The following is a 16,947-nucleotide window of genomic DNA, read 5'->3' on the forward strand; positions in this document are numbered from 1 at the left end:
GGTTGGTAGAAGATATAAAGTATTTGGATTCCAACCAACTCCTACTCAAATTGTATTTGCACAACAAATGAAAGAAATTATTCGAAAAGGAGCACCAATATATATCACACAATGTCGACAATTAGAATTATTAACTACAAACGTAGTTCAATCACCACAACTAGAGATTGCATCCCTAGTTCAAAAGTATAATAAAGCATTTCAAGAATTGTTTGTGTAGATTCCACCAGAAGGAAGATATAACACAATATAGAAGTTAAACCAGATGTGGCGCTCATCAATATCAAACCATACCACTATCCTCATCATCACAAAACAGAGATAGAGAGGCTAATTCAAGATTTGCTAAAATGTGGAGTTATTACAAAAAGAAGAAGCTCGTCTACAACTCCAATGGTATTGGTTCAAAAGAAGAATGGCTCTTTTAGACTATGTATAGACTATCAAGAGTTAAACAAAATAATTATAAGGAAAAAAAAATCATCCTGTTCAAGATGAGTTGTTAGACGAATTCCACTGCACAGAGTACTTCTCAAAATTAGATCTAAGGTCATGTTATTATTAGATACGAGTATGGTTAGAAGGTATCAAGAAGGTTGTGTTCAAAACTCAAAGGACATTATGAATTCAGGGTGATGCCATTTGGATTAAAAAATTCCCCAACTACATTCCAAGCAACTATGAATGAGATTTTCCATCCATACTTATGAAATTTTCTATTAGTTTTCTTTAATGATATCCTTATCTGCAAGAAAACTTGGAAGGAGCACCTTAAGCACCTGGAGGAAGTACTTTCCTTACTAGAAAAGAAGCAGTTTTATGCAAACTTTTCAAACTGTATTTTGGTAAAAAGGAAGTTGAATACCTCGGTCGCATCATATCTAAAGAAGTCTAGGTAGACCCCACTAAAATCAATATAATCAAAGAGTGGACAAAACCAAGAAATACATTGAAACTAAGAGGGTTTTGGGGATTAACAAGATATTATAGAAGATTTGTCGAAAACTATGTGCACTAAATTGCACCCTTGACAAATTTGTTAAAGGAAAATGCTTTTCAATGGATAGCAAAGCATAAGAGCGTTTTGAGACATTAAAAGAAGTAATACTAGAAACCCCAAATTTTCCAAGCCCCTTGTGATAGAATGTGATGCTTCAAGGTTTGAAACTGGAGCAATATTAATGCAGGACAACCACCCAATATCGTTTCTAAGTCGAAACCTCAACAAAATGGAAAGTTTGAAGTCTACTTCTCGTAAAGAAATTCTTTCTATAATATATGCATTGTATAAATGGTGTCAATACCTCTTTGGAAGCAAGTTCTCAATTCGTACAAATCACAACAGTGTTCAATTATTGTTATAGCAAAATACTTTATTAACAAAACAACATAAATGGATGGAGAAACTCTCCACGTTTGACATGGAAATATTGCATAAAAAGGGAAGGATAATGTACTTGTTAACACACATTCATAAAAAGATGAAGACATAACAGCATGCAGCAATGGTAGTAGTTCATGACTGGTTAGATTAGATTCAAAATAAATATGCCAAGGATCGAGACTCTTATTTTATAATCGAAAATGTTGATCAAAATCCAAAATTTGAATGGAAAAATGATATACTCTTGTATGAAAGTAGAATATATATAATCCAATCCTCCAAATTTAAAATAAAGGTCCTAAGGGAACCACATAGTTCGTTGGTAGCAAGAAATGTTGGATTCTTCAAAGCATAATATAATACTCGTCAATCATTATATTGGAAAGGGATGAGTAAAGAGATTCAAAAATTTGTCACTGAATATGATGTTTGTCAAAGAAATAAAAATAAAAACGTCCTAACCCCAATATTACTTCACCCCTTACATATCCCAAATCAAATATGGGAGGAAATCTCGATAGATTTCATCAAACAATTGCCTATGTCTGACGGAAAGAACAAAATATTTGTTGTAGTGGATAGACTAACCAAATACGCACATTTCATGGAAGTTAAGAAGACAGACTAAACAAAAAAAATATAGAAATATTTTGCAAAAACATCTATGAATTACATGGCCTCCCAAAGGTCATCGTCGGCGATAGAGACGTGAAATTTAAAGAAAATTTTTGGAAGGATTTCGTAACTAGGTTGGAATATTTCTTAACATGAGTTCAACTTATCATCCGCAGACAGATGGACATACAGAAATAGTAAATAAAGTTTTGGAAATGTATCTTCATTGTTTTGTAACATATAAGCAAAATAAATGATCTCAATGGTTACATCTAGCCTAATGGCGGTACAATTCCACCTACCATACATCAGTGAAATGACCCATTTTTAGGCCCTATATGGATATGAACCTCCAAAACGTAAGGACTTCACAATGAGTGACTATAAGGTTCAAGCATTAAAGAATCAACTAGAAGAAAATCAAAAGATCATAAAAATATTAAAAGAAAATTTAGCAACATCTAGAAATCGGATGAAACAATAAGCAGATCAGCACCGTTCAGAGAGAGAATTTGAAGAAGGCAATTGGGTATTTGTAAGACTTCAACCCTAGAAGCAAATTATCACTGAAGCAACAAGGAAATAACAAGTTGGCTCCAAAATTTTATGGGCCTTTCCAAACAATCAAAAAAATTAGTGAAGTGGCTTATGGATTGAAATTACCAGATATTGTCAAATCCATAATGTGTATAATGTATCGTGTCTTGAAAAATGCTAAGATGAAATCAATCAATTCAAACAAAATAATTGAAGTTGATGATGAAGGAATAATCGTTTTAGAAACTGAAGGTATTCTTGCTATGAGAGAGAAGTTCCAAAAATAGTAAGGAATACTTCATTAAATGGAAAAAACTTCCAAAAGAAGATTCATCATGGAAACAGAAAAATTCTGACAACAATACCCATAATTACCCTTGCTTTGAGGACAAAGAATCTCCTAAATAAAATAATTATATTAAATAAATAAATAATAGACAATAATAGATAAATAAATAATAAATTAATAAAACGAAAATTAACAAAAAATTTTAGTTATGAAGGGAAAAGTCAATAGACATGAGAAATCAAATCTTTGTGACCAGTGAATGCCTATTTAGGCACACCATCATGAAGGCATGTAATCATCAATCATTTTTCATTTAATAATAAATAAAATTTATACACTTACATACATATAAGTATTTTGCATACTCGTGTCTTTCTGCAACAAAGAGACACTGAAGATTAGTCCTTTTGATGTATTTTATGGCCAAAAATGTAACACTCCTATTAACTAGGATGACCAGTGAATATAATGGTTCTTGGACCTGACATACTAAAAGAAATGGAACAAGAAGTGCTCAATATCAGGTAAAAATTGAAGGCAACCCAAGATAGACAAAAGAGCTATGCAGATCAGTAGAGAATGCACATAGAGTTCCAAGTGGGAGAGCATGTGTATCTCCGCATCGGACCAAGGAAGGGAACACTGAAAGTGGGGTATTGTGCTAAGTTAGCACCCAAATTTTGTGGACCGTTTCAGAGTTTGGAAAGAGTGAGATCAGTGGCTTAAAGACTAGCCTTACCACCTACCTTGAAACCACACAATGTATTTCACACTTCTTTGCTTAAAAATTATGTACTTGACACTAATCTTGTCTTTGATTATCTATGATACAAGTGGAATCTGAGGGAGAATTCCAACCAAAACCATTGTGCATCCTAGACTGAAGATAGGTTCCACTTTGGAATTGAGTAATAAAGCAGGCAGGGTGCAATGGAAGTACGTTCGACCAAATGAAGCACCATGGGAGATGGCAGATCAAACGAGGGAACTCTACCCATTTTTATTTAATGTATAAATGAATATAAGAGCAATAAATATAAAGCTTGGTATTTTTTTTATAGAACACCGAGGACAGTGTTCCCTAAGGGGGTGGAGTCTATAATAGCCATTTTTCCACACCCCCATGTGTAAATATAACAATGTACTACTACTGTGCGAGCCACAGCTAGCTGGAGCAAAACTTTGTGAACATTTAAAGAGTGAATGTAAATTGAATGACTAACATGAATGGAGGGATACACAAATTCACAGTTTGAGGGGAGGGTAGTTGCATGTCGTGAGAAAGCCCATAAACAGTTGCCTTGATTTTTTGCAACCCATACCAAGCTACATTAAATTCGCAACACCTTGTCAAAAAAATTTGAAGAGATGGGATTGGACTATAGGCAGAGGATTTCGTCCATCCCCATCCCCCTCGTGAATCAAGGCTAGGGAATCAGGGCCTTGATAAGAAAGACAGGGAGTCAACAGGAAATGCAATAGAAGGAGAATGGGGAAGATTATCAGAGGTCATTGTCAAAAAGAAAAGAACATCATTGCAGAGGAGGACACCACAAAAGTAGAACATGGCTAGAGTGAGAACTCCCTAGAAGTTGGACATGGAGCAGAGATGGAGTTTGTGACTGATCCTTGTGCTTAGAGACTTAGAGTGTTATCCCCTGCATTGTTTTTTTTAGGCCACTAGACTATGTGTCTAATCCTGATTTGTAAGTGGTAGGCTCAGTGGATGACTGAATCATTGTGGTGCTTATAGCTAGAGGGAAATTGACAAACCACCTGGACAATGGATTCTAACTCTTAGGTTGAGCAATGCCCCACCTGAACTTTGTGTGTGATCCTTATGAATTTTGTTTGAGGCCACTAGATTGTTTGTATGTGGTCAATGGGAGGCTCAGTGGATGACCAAATTACTATGGTGCTTGTTGTATAGTTGTGAACTACCTGGACAAGGCAATCTGAGTCATTGTGGTGCTTGTTGTATAGTTGTGAACTACCTGGACAAGGCAATCTGAGTCATTGTGTTTCTTGTTGGAGAGTTATTAACCACCTGGATAGTGGACTACAGACCCATGTGGTGCTTGCTATAAAAATTCAACTGATAGACTACCTAGGTTGTGGATTCAACCTCCTGGACTGAGCAATACCCCACCTAGACCTTGGGTGAAGCCTGTGATTGAACTCAGAGAAGTGGGTCATTGTGGTGCTTATTGTTAGATAGCAGTTGAGAAAACACCTAGGCAATGGACTCCATCTCTTGAGTGTATACTAAGCTTTGCTGTGAATATCCCCTTTGCAAGCATTCCCTCAAACTTTGGATCCAACTCAAGGATGTTCAGTTACAAGAAAGTTGCAGTCTAGTTGGCTTATGTTTGGGTGGAGAGTGGAATTCCCTCCTTTAGTTGTCAGTCATCTTAGCATAATCAGGTAAGTTTAATGTAGCTTTATATTGAGCTATGAAATGTAATGATTTATGAATGTACATGTCTAAAATGATTTCATGAATATGCATGATGTTATTGTCTTCCTGACTGATACAGACCTTTATTATGCACATGTTAACTATGATGTTCTATATGTCATGAAATTGATAAATGATTTTATAGTGTTGATTCGGTTATGATTACGATGAATATGATAGACTATGTTCAATGTTTCCTTTATCTTATATGATCATAATGGTTCTGGAACAATGGGTTTGGTATTGTAGGTCTTCTTGAGCAGTTGGGTGTTCCCCCTTTCACTAATTGGTCATTTAGATTCCCCAGTTATGTTTAACCAAACGATAGTGTCTCTACAGAGTTGGATTTCGAAGCTACAAAGTTAGACATGGGTGCTCAAACCAAACTAACAGAGTGGCATCATATCGCGAGTAGTAACTTACCATTAACTTTCCTATCATTGCATCTTAGCTTGGCAATGGATCCTCCACTATCGCGTTGGGAACTTAGTATGCCACAAAGCGTTGTGTTGCAGTCTAGTTGGCTTATGTTTGGGTGGAGAGTGGAATTCCCTCCTTTAGTTGTCAGTCATCTTAGCATAATCAGGTAAGTTTAATGTAGCTTTATATTGAGCTATGAAATGTAATGATTTATGAATGTACATGTCTAAAATGATTTCATGAATATGCATGATGTTATTGTCTTCCTGACTGATACAGACCTTTATTATGCACATGTTAACTATGATGTTCTATATGTCATGAAATTGATAAATGATTTTATAGTGTTGATTCGGTTATGATTACGATGAATATGATAGACTATGTTCAATGTTTCCTTTATCTTATATGATCATAATGGTTCTGGAACAATGGGTTTGGTATTGTAGGTCTTCTTGAGCAGTTGGGTGTTCCCCCTTTCACTAATTGGTCATTTAGATTCCCCAGTTATGTTTAACCAAACGATAGTGTCTCTACAGAGTTGGATTTCGAAGCTACAAAGTTAGACATGGGTGCTCAAACCAAACTAACAGAGTGGCATCATATCGCGAGTAGTAACTTACCATTAACTTTCCTATCATTGCATCTTAGCTTGGCAATGGATCCTCCACTATCGCGTTGGGAACTTAGTATGCCACAAAGCGTTGTGTTGGGGAGACCAGCCACTACTCATTGTCAGTGCCTTGTGCTTTAACTCCCTTGTAAATGAACTAGTAGCGAGGTATGGTCAATACGGCCATGGTTTCGATCCTTGGAATTGTATTGTTCAGCCACCATTCGCGGTCGTGAAGCCTAGTGTCTCTATAACCCTTGTGAAGACGAGCAGTTAAAGAGGAGTAGGTTGACCTGGCAGCGTTTCTAGAGTGGAACCTTGTCCTCAGATCACCACCACCGCAATGACCTTTGCAAGTTGTTTAACTTTGAAATAGGCGACAAGCGATGGGAGTTAGGTCGATCTGGTTGTGGTTTTTTGTAACTCATGACCGTCAGGTTTTTTGTAACTAGTTACCTTGCAGTAGGCAAGCATCTAAGGGAGTGGATGCTCACACATGACGTGGACCTAGTTCCCTGTTGAGTAAGGCATTATGGGCTCCACATGAGTGACTTGGGAGTGCCACCAAGGCCTAGTGGAGGTCACGTGGGTACCACGTGGATATTGGATGACATGGCCTCGTTTGAGAAGCCAAAACTTCTAACAAGCATAACTTTCGATTTGGGACTTGAATTAAGATGAATTTTATATTGTTGAAAAGCTCTCGACGAGTTGGACACTCTTGTGGTATCAAAATTAAATTTTGCATACTTGCAAAAATAAATTTGTTTTAACCCCGTATTCATAATAGACCTTGGAGATCAAGTCAAACAAATAGGTAACACCTGCCACAACCCGAGAATTCCTTAAGGGGGTGAAAAGGAGTTGTTCCATAGGTAGTCTTCTATCATCTCACTTACCCTTTTCATTTATGTCCTTTTCTAAGACTTATTTTCAATTGTAAAGCTAAAATACTTCTTTTCATGTTTCTAGTATAGTTGTGTACCTAGAAATACTTCATTCCCAAAAGCCAAGCTTTAGCTTCCTCACCAAGTGGTTAGATCTTTCGAACCTCCGCTTGTAAGGGATCTTTAGAAATTCTCCTCTTTATATGCCTAGAAGAAGATTTGGATTCATTGCTGGTAGATCCATTGGAAGTAATTGTTTTCTGACTTGAAGCATTTGATGATATATCAATATCATCATTGGGGGCTTGAGCCTTTTCACTATGAAATCTCTTCCTTGAAGAGTTTTTACCAACATTACTTGATACTTGTTGTATGTTTTTCCGCATTTCAATCAAGCTATGTAACAAAGCAACGTTGGTTTTAAATATATTTTCATTATCTCCTTTGCAACTTAAGCTCCATTCTTAAACTTCCCATAGTCTCTACCATGTCTAGAGGAGTCTCCACAACTCTTTCATGGGTCTTGAATTCATGGTATTGTGGCGAAACTCCTACGATGTTACTTTATCTCTCTATGAGGAGAAGGTAAGTTAAGGTTTTAGACTTTTATTTAAACAAAAATACAACAATAATGTCTTTATCATTTATTTTCCTTTGAGCTCATACAACCCTAAGTGTTATAATCTATGTCTGATACCAATTTGTAACACACCCCATTTATTAAAAATTAAAAATCATATATATAACAAACTTTTAGATAAGGAATCGCGATACATAGATATTTGATTTAATATTCTTAAATAAGTATCCAATTTTCTATTCCATAATCAAACCTTTAGACTTCCTTATGGAAATAAGAATCTCAAATTTCCTCCCTAACAAGAAATCCCCCCTATACTTGTGCCAAAAATGTAGGGGAGACACCTTGATAAGGATTAGTCATGGATTAATTCTAGGATTTGGTTTTCTATGCTACTCATAGTTTAAATAAAGTGAAGTTGATAAGGTAGGTAAGATACAAAAAATATAAAAAAAAATTCCTCACTTCCATATCTTTCCCTACTTGTCGTATCGTAGCCGCTAGTCCTTATAGGGGCTCATGTCTACTGCTCTTGATCATCATCATTTTATTAACTAAAAAAGTTATAAAAAAAAAATACATTGTACACAACACCACGGTATATATACCTCGTAGTGGTCAGTATAGTAGAAAAATAAAATATCCAAGCATAGTTTAGAACAAATTTAATAACAATTTTTTCAAGGAGAAAATTTGAGATATTACAAAAGCTTCCTAATATGCAAAATGTTCCAAAGAATATGTTGATCCGTTTCAAAAATTATACTAGGAGACATATTGTAATCCACTTCAACTAGATGTCTTACCCTCCAAAAATTTCATCCACAAATGTGAATTGCATGAATGCTAGTCAAGTCTACCATTATCAATTGACAATGCTTCCCTATATTGACTCATGTTTGCTCTGTTGAGATGTTGTCGTTGGTGTTATCGATGGCCCATTAGTTGTGCTCCATTTCATTATAGAAGAAAACAAATATCTGCCTATGAGGAATATTGTAAAATGAGCTACTTGTTTGGTTGTCCTACTAGTAGCCCTATCTTGTCACAATAAAAGGATGATTGTAAACATATTTAGCAATCTCTTTGAAACATATTTGCCAATCTAGGGAAATCCCTGAATCAGATTGATTGTGTTTCAAATTCAATGAAGGATAATAGTAATAGCTTGATGGTTGTCAAACCAAATACAGAAACCATTGATAATGAAGACTACGGCCCCAAACAAATTTGAATTAATGCACAAATCAATTGCTAGACAAATTTCAATTAACATATAGGGCGTAACAATGTATGATTATGTCGGCTGCTATTTAAAAAGACGTGTTTGTTTAGTTCAAGTTCAAACCACTATAAATATAAGTTGGACTTCTTCATTTTGGCCATTAAACTCAACCAAGGAGACAAAAAGAAACTTGCATCTGAGGCAAAAACATAGGGTTCACAACTCGTGAACCAAAGAAGTTAGGGAGCTAAAGATTTCTTGGGTTTTTGTGAGTCTTTTACGTGTGATTTCTAGAGTGTTTTAGAACAAAAGGATCTATATTTTTTGGATCTTTTTCAAAAGTTTGGACCCCTACCTACTCTGTCCTTGGGCTAGTACAAAACTTCATCACACTATAGGAGCAAACCCTTGTCCAACTTCAAGTTATCATAGTGTTTTGATAACATTACAGATTAGTCCTCTGACCCACTTATCGCGGCTCGGATTAGCCCTGAAACATCATAAAACAAAGCCTCGGCCCTGTGGTTTATTGATAACTCGGGCTTGGGATTGGTGACTGATCAAACCTCAAATTGGTGAGTAATTCGGACCTGTGATTAGTATGGTTTTTATTCTTCCTTGGATCAATTGGTTTCACCTTTCTTAAGTGCACATATCAAGCCTAGCTTGGGCATTCTTTAGTCATCATTGGAGCAGTGTTTGAAGGCAAACCTGTAGCAATACTTGTGAAGTAAAGTTGGAGCAGTTCATAAATGCCAGACTTTGAAGTGAAATTAGATGTCTCATTATAGACATTTTTGAAAACTATTTTGGATGTATTCCTTGACCATTGTTGTAGACCTTCTTGAAGCTTAATTGAAGAGTTGTTGATGTTGTTGTAACAAAGCTTGGAGTTATATTGGAAGATCACCTTTAAAAAGTTTGTTGGATCATTTTTTAGGTATTGTCTTAAGACCTCTTGATAAAGCAACATGTTGTAAAGACCATTGCATAGCAAACATCTTTGAAGCAGACAAAACTTAGAAGTATCTAGAAGCATCTTTGAAGATTTGTTGGAACAGACCTAGAGTAGATGACCTTCGTGTAGTCTTGTTGAATAATATCAATTGGATCATTATTGAAGTGCTCATGGAATAACTTTGAAGAAGATTGTTTATGCAAACATGAAGAGTCTTGGAAACACAAACTAGGCTTGCTAGAGTTGACGTTGATGCACTAGCCCCTGAAGTATTGTGAATACTATTTGAGGCATTTGTTGAAGTTGATCTTGTAGGTAATTGTAAGGCAATTGTTGGAGCAATGACATTGTAGAAGAAAACTCTTGAAAAAGGGTTGGAGTCCTAGAGGATAGAAGTCCTCACACAAGGTTGAAGCCTTGTCGAAAACCAAATCGTAGCTTAAATTGTTGGAGAGGATTGGAGTCTTCAAATATACCAAGTTGGAGCTTGGTGTAGTACAGGTTAGAGCCTAGTTTGTAATTGAAGATTGGTGTCTTCATCTAGGGTTAAGAGTTATTGTACAAAATGGAACTTGGATTGTTGTAGAAGAGGATTGGAGTCCCTATCATTCTTATTAATAAAATTATTCTTTTGTTATACATTGTGTGTTCTAGTTTTACTAAGTAATCTTAACTAGTACAAAATAACAATTGTAAAAAAATATAATGGTTCATCCCCCACCCCCCAAGTATTTCCAACATGCTCCAAACTCCTCTCACATATTACCTACTTTGTTTTTTTAAAAGGAAAAGTGCAAGTATTTAAAAGAAACATCAAAACTCAAAAAAACCTACACTACTTGACTAACTTAACACCCTGCCTAAAATTTTTGTTCATCTCACATCTCACACATGGAGCAACTACCACTAAGCTATGATGATTTTCATGCAAGGCGTGTCATGTCTTTAAAGGAAACTATCAAATTGATTCAGATATGATTGGGGACTATCACTGTATCTATCATTGCGCCAAGAGGGATACCTCTTGGCTTAAAAATAGTTTGTTTCCGGGTACAAAACTGCAACATGTGAAGGCCTATGCAACAACTTTCATGTATTCATGTTGTCTCGTTGTAATCAATATTGTGATTCATCATTAATATATGTTGCTACTATATTCATTTTGCATATCCATGCTCTCACATAGAAAACCCATGCACAAAGCATCACAATCAATCATTGTCTAGATCCTAAATCCTTACATGTTGACAAATAGATACAATTTTCCTCTACGTGTGATTTTTACCTATCCATGCTCTCACATACAAAACCCAAGCATAAATTATCAAAATCAATCATCGTCTAGATTCTTACATGTTGACAAATAAATACAATTTTCCTCTAAATGTGACCAACTATTCTCTACCATTTCACCATATAATTCTTCTTACCTACTAATCCACTATTCAACACAAACAAATGACCTTAATGCAAGTTATTCTTCTACCTCCATCTGCAATGCAATTTGATGGGTGCCAAATCTAATATTGTATTTTCTGAAAATGCCCCAATGATTAAAAACGAATTTGACCATTTTTCTTGCTTGAGTTATCATTTGATGTACCCAAGTTGTCTTACAAATGTGTTAGGTAGCTAGATTTAAACAATGTGATCCACAAGGAATCCAAAAATACCTGAAGAAATGCCCCATATTAGTCACCCGCACAGACTTGGATGCAATAACAACGACAAATTGAACTAGTTTGTCCTCACTTGGGGAGAACATGGTCTCTCTATATATCTCACAAATATTTAGTGGTCTTTATCTTGGTCATTCAATGAATGGTGAATGATTACAATTTGGACCAATTTGTCCTCCCCTATGGACAAGATGGTCTACTTTAATATTTCAAACAACTATTAAGTCTTTATCGTGTTCATCCAATCAATGGTAAATAATGAATTTACCTAAAAACCTGACAGATGGTATTAACCATTACCCATTGTAGTGCATCTCAATGACCCAGTTTAATTATTCCCAGCATTCCCCGCGTGGTAATTGTTTCATAAGAGATCCATATGCGACACCAAACAACCTATTTTACATGCCTCAAAGCAAACGGCTTCTAATAGTTTAAATAAGGCATTAGAGACAAAATGATATAAAACGAAAATAGTGGCATCTCCCTCCTTTCGTTCTAACGGCTTCCAAGGTTGCAATTTTTGTTGGGTCTTTATAACTCTCAGAGTAGGATTTCTTCACAATAAAGTGGAGTAGCGTAGGTTAAATTTTAACTCTATATAGTCACTTGATTCTGTTTTTAATGACATTTTTTTGTCAAAAGGACATTGGAGCATCTGATTTGGGGAAGGAACGTCCCCCTTTCTGAAAGGAGTGTTCCCATTTGAATTTCTGTTTGTTTCCCTCAGAAAAGGAGCGTTTGGGAAGAGCCCCAACGGAGTACCACATCCCCATGTAACACAGGTTTTAACATGATGATCTTCCCTGGATTCACATTGCAAGCTATACCAGAGTTGCTTAATTGGGAACGACATCCCCATGTAACTCAGATTTTAACATGATGATCTTCCCTGGATCCACATTGCAAGCTATACCAGAGTTGGTTAAGTCAATGCAGAGTGACGACAAGTTCATTGGCATATATTAATTGAGAAACATGTCCTACTATCAGAGACTTGGTTCAGATTACTTATGTAAACCCAGCATATACACAGCTTTCTGGAGCTACCACACGACACCCATGCAATCTTTGCTTCTCCTTGTGTAGCTGTAGAGTATTTCATTTGGTTGGAAACATTGCTAGTGCATAAACAAGAATAAACCCACTACTGTCTACACTACCAGGTAGAGGATGGTATAACCAATTATAAATTGCAGTGCCCGCTAGAATAGTTTTAGATGATTTTCCAGAGCTCTGTGATGTGAGTATTTACATCTGGCATGCTAAACATAATACTCAATTACAACGTGCCAAAAAGGATGTTACACTCAAATATCTACTCCCCCTCTTAACAACCTTCCCGAGCAAACATTCAAATATTTTTAACTGATACACTTGAATATTTTTAAACCGATACAAACTCGAATATGTTTAAACTCAAAAACAGACAATAACTCAGGTACATTTGACAAAACATGAACTTGAGTTGGAAAAAACGATTCTGTTTTAAAAAATAAACCGAAAACATCAGCATTTCGGTACTTATGCACCTTTTACAGCCTTTCCAACCAGTAACCAACACTATTACAAGTTAGTGATCCACCCCATTCTAATATTTTGAAGTCTGCCAAGGACACGCTATGCAACCGCATATTTTTTAAATCAATCTTTAGACATCCAATAATGAAAATCCAACATAGTGCAACCTAATAATCGTAAAACCCAAACATTCAAGGAAAGACATAACAAATGTTATATACTGTTTTTGTAGATGATGTGTTATCTACCTTGTATATACTTTCTGAAACTACAGTTTTTGGAAACCAACAGATGAGTGACATTGTTCCATTCAAAATGCAGCAACTGGATGAGCCATAGCATGCTCAACCAAAGAGTATTCACAGTCTGCAGATTAGCTTGCATCATCATTGATCCTGATTCTGTGTTAATTATTCTGTGGACTTGAGTTAACCAGTGTGATAAAGTTAATATAAACTAATGGCATACTCTATTCTATTATTTTGAATCAATCCTTGGAGACAGCCATGTAACGAACATATTCTTTAGAGCAGAACAGAGGAACTAGAAGACCCTGTGACAGCCAAAATAATAATGAGAAACATACACATTGGAGAAAATAAAGACCAAAGCACTCAATGAGAGCCATATAAACTTTATATGCCCTTCACTAGATAATAAAATCCCAGCCACATATATATCTCACTGTCTACAGTTTAATGTTGTCACAATTGAAAATGGAACGATGTACCATTCAGAAAGCTTCAATTGGATGGGCCAAAGCATGCTAAGCTATTTGCGGAGTGATCTCTGCCTGAGAGATTCTGCAGAGCACATTATCCTTCCCATCACATAGCTGTCTAGCATAAGTTCTATACTGCATTACACAAAGTAACGCTTCAAAAGTACATCTTATGCATTCCACATAAAGGATCATCTATTTGTTTTAGCCACATGAGCGCAAGTTGAATGGTCTAGAGCCACCTGAATGCCAGGAACATGATTGCAATCAAAAGTTATCTATAAATAATCTACCTCAGCTTCCAAACATGACAGTAATATTCTGACATGCCCCACAAAATCCTATACAGTTTGATTGATTGCATGCAAGGAACCAGAATATGACGCATAATCCCAGAGAAGACCCTAGATATCCACTGCTCCAATTTCAAATGACTCTGGATCCACCAAAAGATTTAATAATCAACATGGCATGCACATAAAGCAATTTAGCAGAAGTCCTAGACTTTATTAAATGGAGAAGCATGCTCCCTAAAGTCTAGTTTATATAATCAAATATCAAATCCTGCTAATAACAAGAAAGAAACATGTAAGTTCACTGTTTGACTATTAATTGTACTGCAGGTATTCTTCATATGATTAAATTGATAATCTATTAAATTTTGGTCTGCTTCAATAGATCATATCATCAAATAACAAAGACAGTAAATCACCTGTCTGATATTTTTGGAAAACGTGATAATGACCTCCATTCTCATTAACATTACAATGCTAAGAAAAGAGAAAATACTTCCTCATCGTTCAAGTCTAAACCCTGAATACAATCTTCCAGAGCACGATCTCCATTTCTTAAAACTGGCGAGTGTACAAAAAGAAGATTTATCTAGTCATTTAGCGAGCCCCTCCTTTTGTCTCTATTTCTTCATAAATTGGCACAACAGGTCTTAATTTCATTCAGCTCAATTTGAGCACTGGACCTTTCAGCTTATTTTGAGACATGAACATAGGAAGGCACTATGCTGAAAGAATCACAAAACATTTATGAAAAGTCTTATATGAGACATTCCATGCAAAATTGCCGTGGAAGAAGCTCCCCAAGCCACTATTGTACAAGCAAATTTAACTTGAAAACAGATTCATCATCCTCTGCTACATGTTAAGGAATAGGTGGTCCATTTTTAGGATATCTTCTTGGAGAAGGTAGTATCCGAGGTGCCGCACGTGACAAATCTGCAGGCTTAATCCTTTTATTTGGCTGAACTGACACTGGCCTGGACATAAGAAAAGTTAAGAGAACTTCTTAGAATGACTACTTGGTTAAGATACAAAAACGATTAGCCATGAAAATGAAGGAGTTAATTCTTCAAAATGAAAAAGTGATCCATTGCTGCTAAACCAAAATTAAGCATTACAAAAGCAATAATCAAGATACTAATCTGCAAGAATAAGTGGAACTAATACATATCTGTTCAGACAAATTAAGCAATTGAGCATTGTGAATGTAATAATCTAAATACCAATTTGAAGGAATAATATAAAGACCATGTCTTGACATCTTTAAGATGAAGGAAATGAAAGGATTCTGCACAAAGAATTAATGGTTACTGGTACAGTTAAGCAAAAGAAACTATATCCAAATCAGATGCAATATCAGTAGCACTTCAGATGTAGTTAGGATTTAACCACAAAATGAAAAGTTCAATATTGGTCTCAGGCTCAAGGATAAGAGCATATTTCCAGCCAAGACACTTTTCTGGCATGTCTTCTTGATATCCATATCGATATAACAATGAGAAATGTTTTATGTGAGTCTTATCTAAAAGTACTATTCTAAATGGTTCTTTAGCATTTCTGTAACCAATCTTCTAAATATCATCAACAAATACAGTATCCACCATTTAAAAAAAATGCCCTATCAGTGAAAACAAAAGTTTCATCTTATAATTATTAATAATGATAAATCTCTACGCATAGTGCCAAAATTAAGAAGACATTCTCCCAAATAGCTCAATCTAGGGTTTCCAATCCCTCCTGTGGCAGCAGTGGAGGGAAAGACAAACTCCACTTCCCCTTCTTTCTCCCACCCACTTTTCCCAGCAGTTTGGCCATTAAGCTTCTTGCAGATGGATCTCAACTTTCAAGAACTGGACTCGCCTCTCTAGTTGTCAAGAGAAGGAAGGGTTCTTGCAGCTAAAATAAAATGAGGTATACCTCTCTCCATTCCTGAGAGTTGCACACAACAATGGTTGGAGTTAGTTGCAATTCCTGGGAAACTTTGACATAATAGACACCACACCTGTTGCTGCTTAGCCTATGATAACCAAATTGACTGGTGTTAATGGTTACCCTGTGATACCCCAGTTTTGATCCCCAGACCAGAAACACGTGTACATGATGAACAGCTAAAAGCCAAATGATGTAATCTGTGAGATTGTACATTGAATGATCATTACAATAAATTACATCACACGTTGCAGAAGGACAAAAGAAATCACAAAGAGGAAAGGAAACAAAAGGCTGCCAGAAACAAAGCATCAGGAAAGCAACAAATGATAAACGAGGTCGATGGTGACTTGCCAGGTTGGTTGAAGCGCGTAGTTATTGTTTTATTTTTTTAGCATGGGTGGAGTTTGGATGCCTTTGAGTGAAATTCAAATTCATGGTGTCCAAATTATCCGGGGTTTGAATGACCAATCTACAGGAACTACCGCTCGAGTTTGAATCTTCATGCTATTTGAGTTATCACTCGGCGGCAGAATTCCGGTTATCAAGTATGGGAGAGCTCAAATTGCCATCCTGTTGAGGAAATTAGAGAGTTACTCCCACAGCTAGAACAACCATAAACATAGTATCAATGGACTATGGAAAGCTACAGCCATGAATTATGAGAGATTTGTGACTGTATGGAATGATAATCACTGTACATTACATACCCCATAATGCTAAATCTGTGTCTTAGCATCGTTCTGACAACAGAAAGCTACTTCATACCATCTGGAAGAAGCATATAAATCTACATTGATCCGCATCATACAAAGTGAGAGAAAAAGGTAAAGCACCT

The 16,947-nt window shown here is 36.0% G+C and overlaps 1 protein-coding gene and 1 long non-coding RNA gene across 4 annotated transcripts in view; both read right to left on the minus strand.

Annotated features, from left to right (window-relative positions):
* Positions 1 to 13,171: 13,171 nt before the first annotated feature.
* Positions 13,172 to 14,736, minus strand: LOC149255487 (uncharacterized). Its single transcript, XR_016267248.1, has 4 exons — positions 14,600 to 14,736; positions 14,181 to 14,323; positions 13,897 to 14,022; positions 13,172 to 13,719 (listed from the first exon to the last, which is right to left on the minus strand). It is a non-coding gene; the product is annotated as an uncharacterized LOC149255487 (long non-coding RNA).
* Positions 14,523 to 16,947, minus strand: part of LOC149255488 (RNA polymerase II C-terminal domain phosphatase-like 1) — a 142,527-nt gene continuing 140,102 nt past the window's right edge. For all 3 annotated transcript variants that reach the window (XM_089460495.1, XM_089460493.1, XM_089460494.1), the window contains one exon: positions 14,523 to 15,157. Coding sequence is in view for 2 of the 3 variants with exons in the window: in XM_089460493.1 (XP_089316619.1) it covers positions 15,043 to 15,157 (115 nt within the window). In the remaining variant the exon portion in view is untranslated. The remainder of the gene's footprint in view (positions 15,158 to 16,947) is intronic.

This window comes from Pinus tabuliformis, chromosome 7 (assembly GCF_031772625.1).
Source record: "Pinus tabuliformis cultivar Carrire ecotype Pingquan chromosome 7, CPIR1, whole genome shotgun sequence".
In the NCBI taxonomy this organism is placed as follows: domain Eukaryota; kingdom Viridiplantae; phylum Streptophyta; class Pinopsida; order Pinales; family Pinaceae; genus Pinus; species Pinus tabuliformis.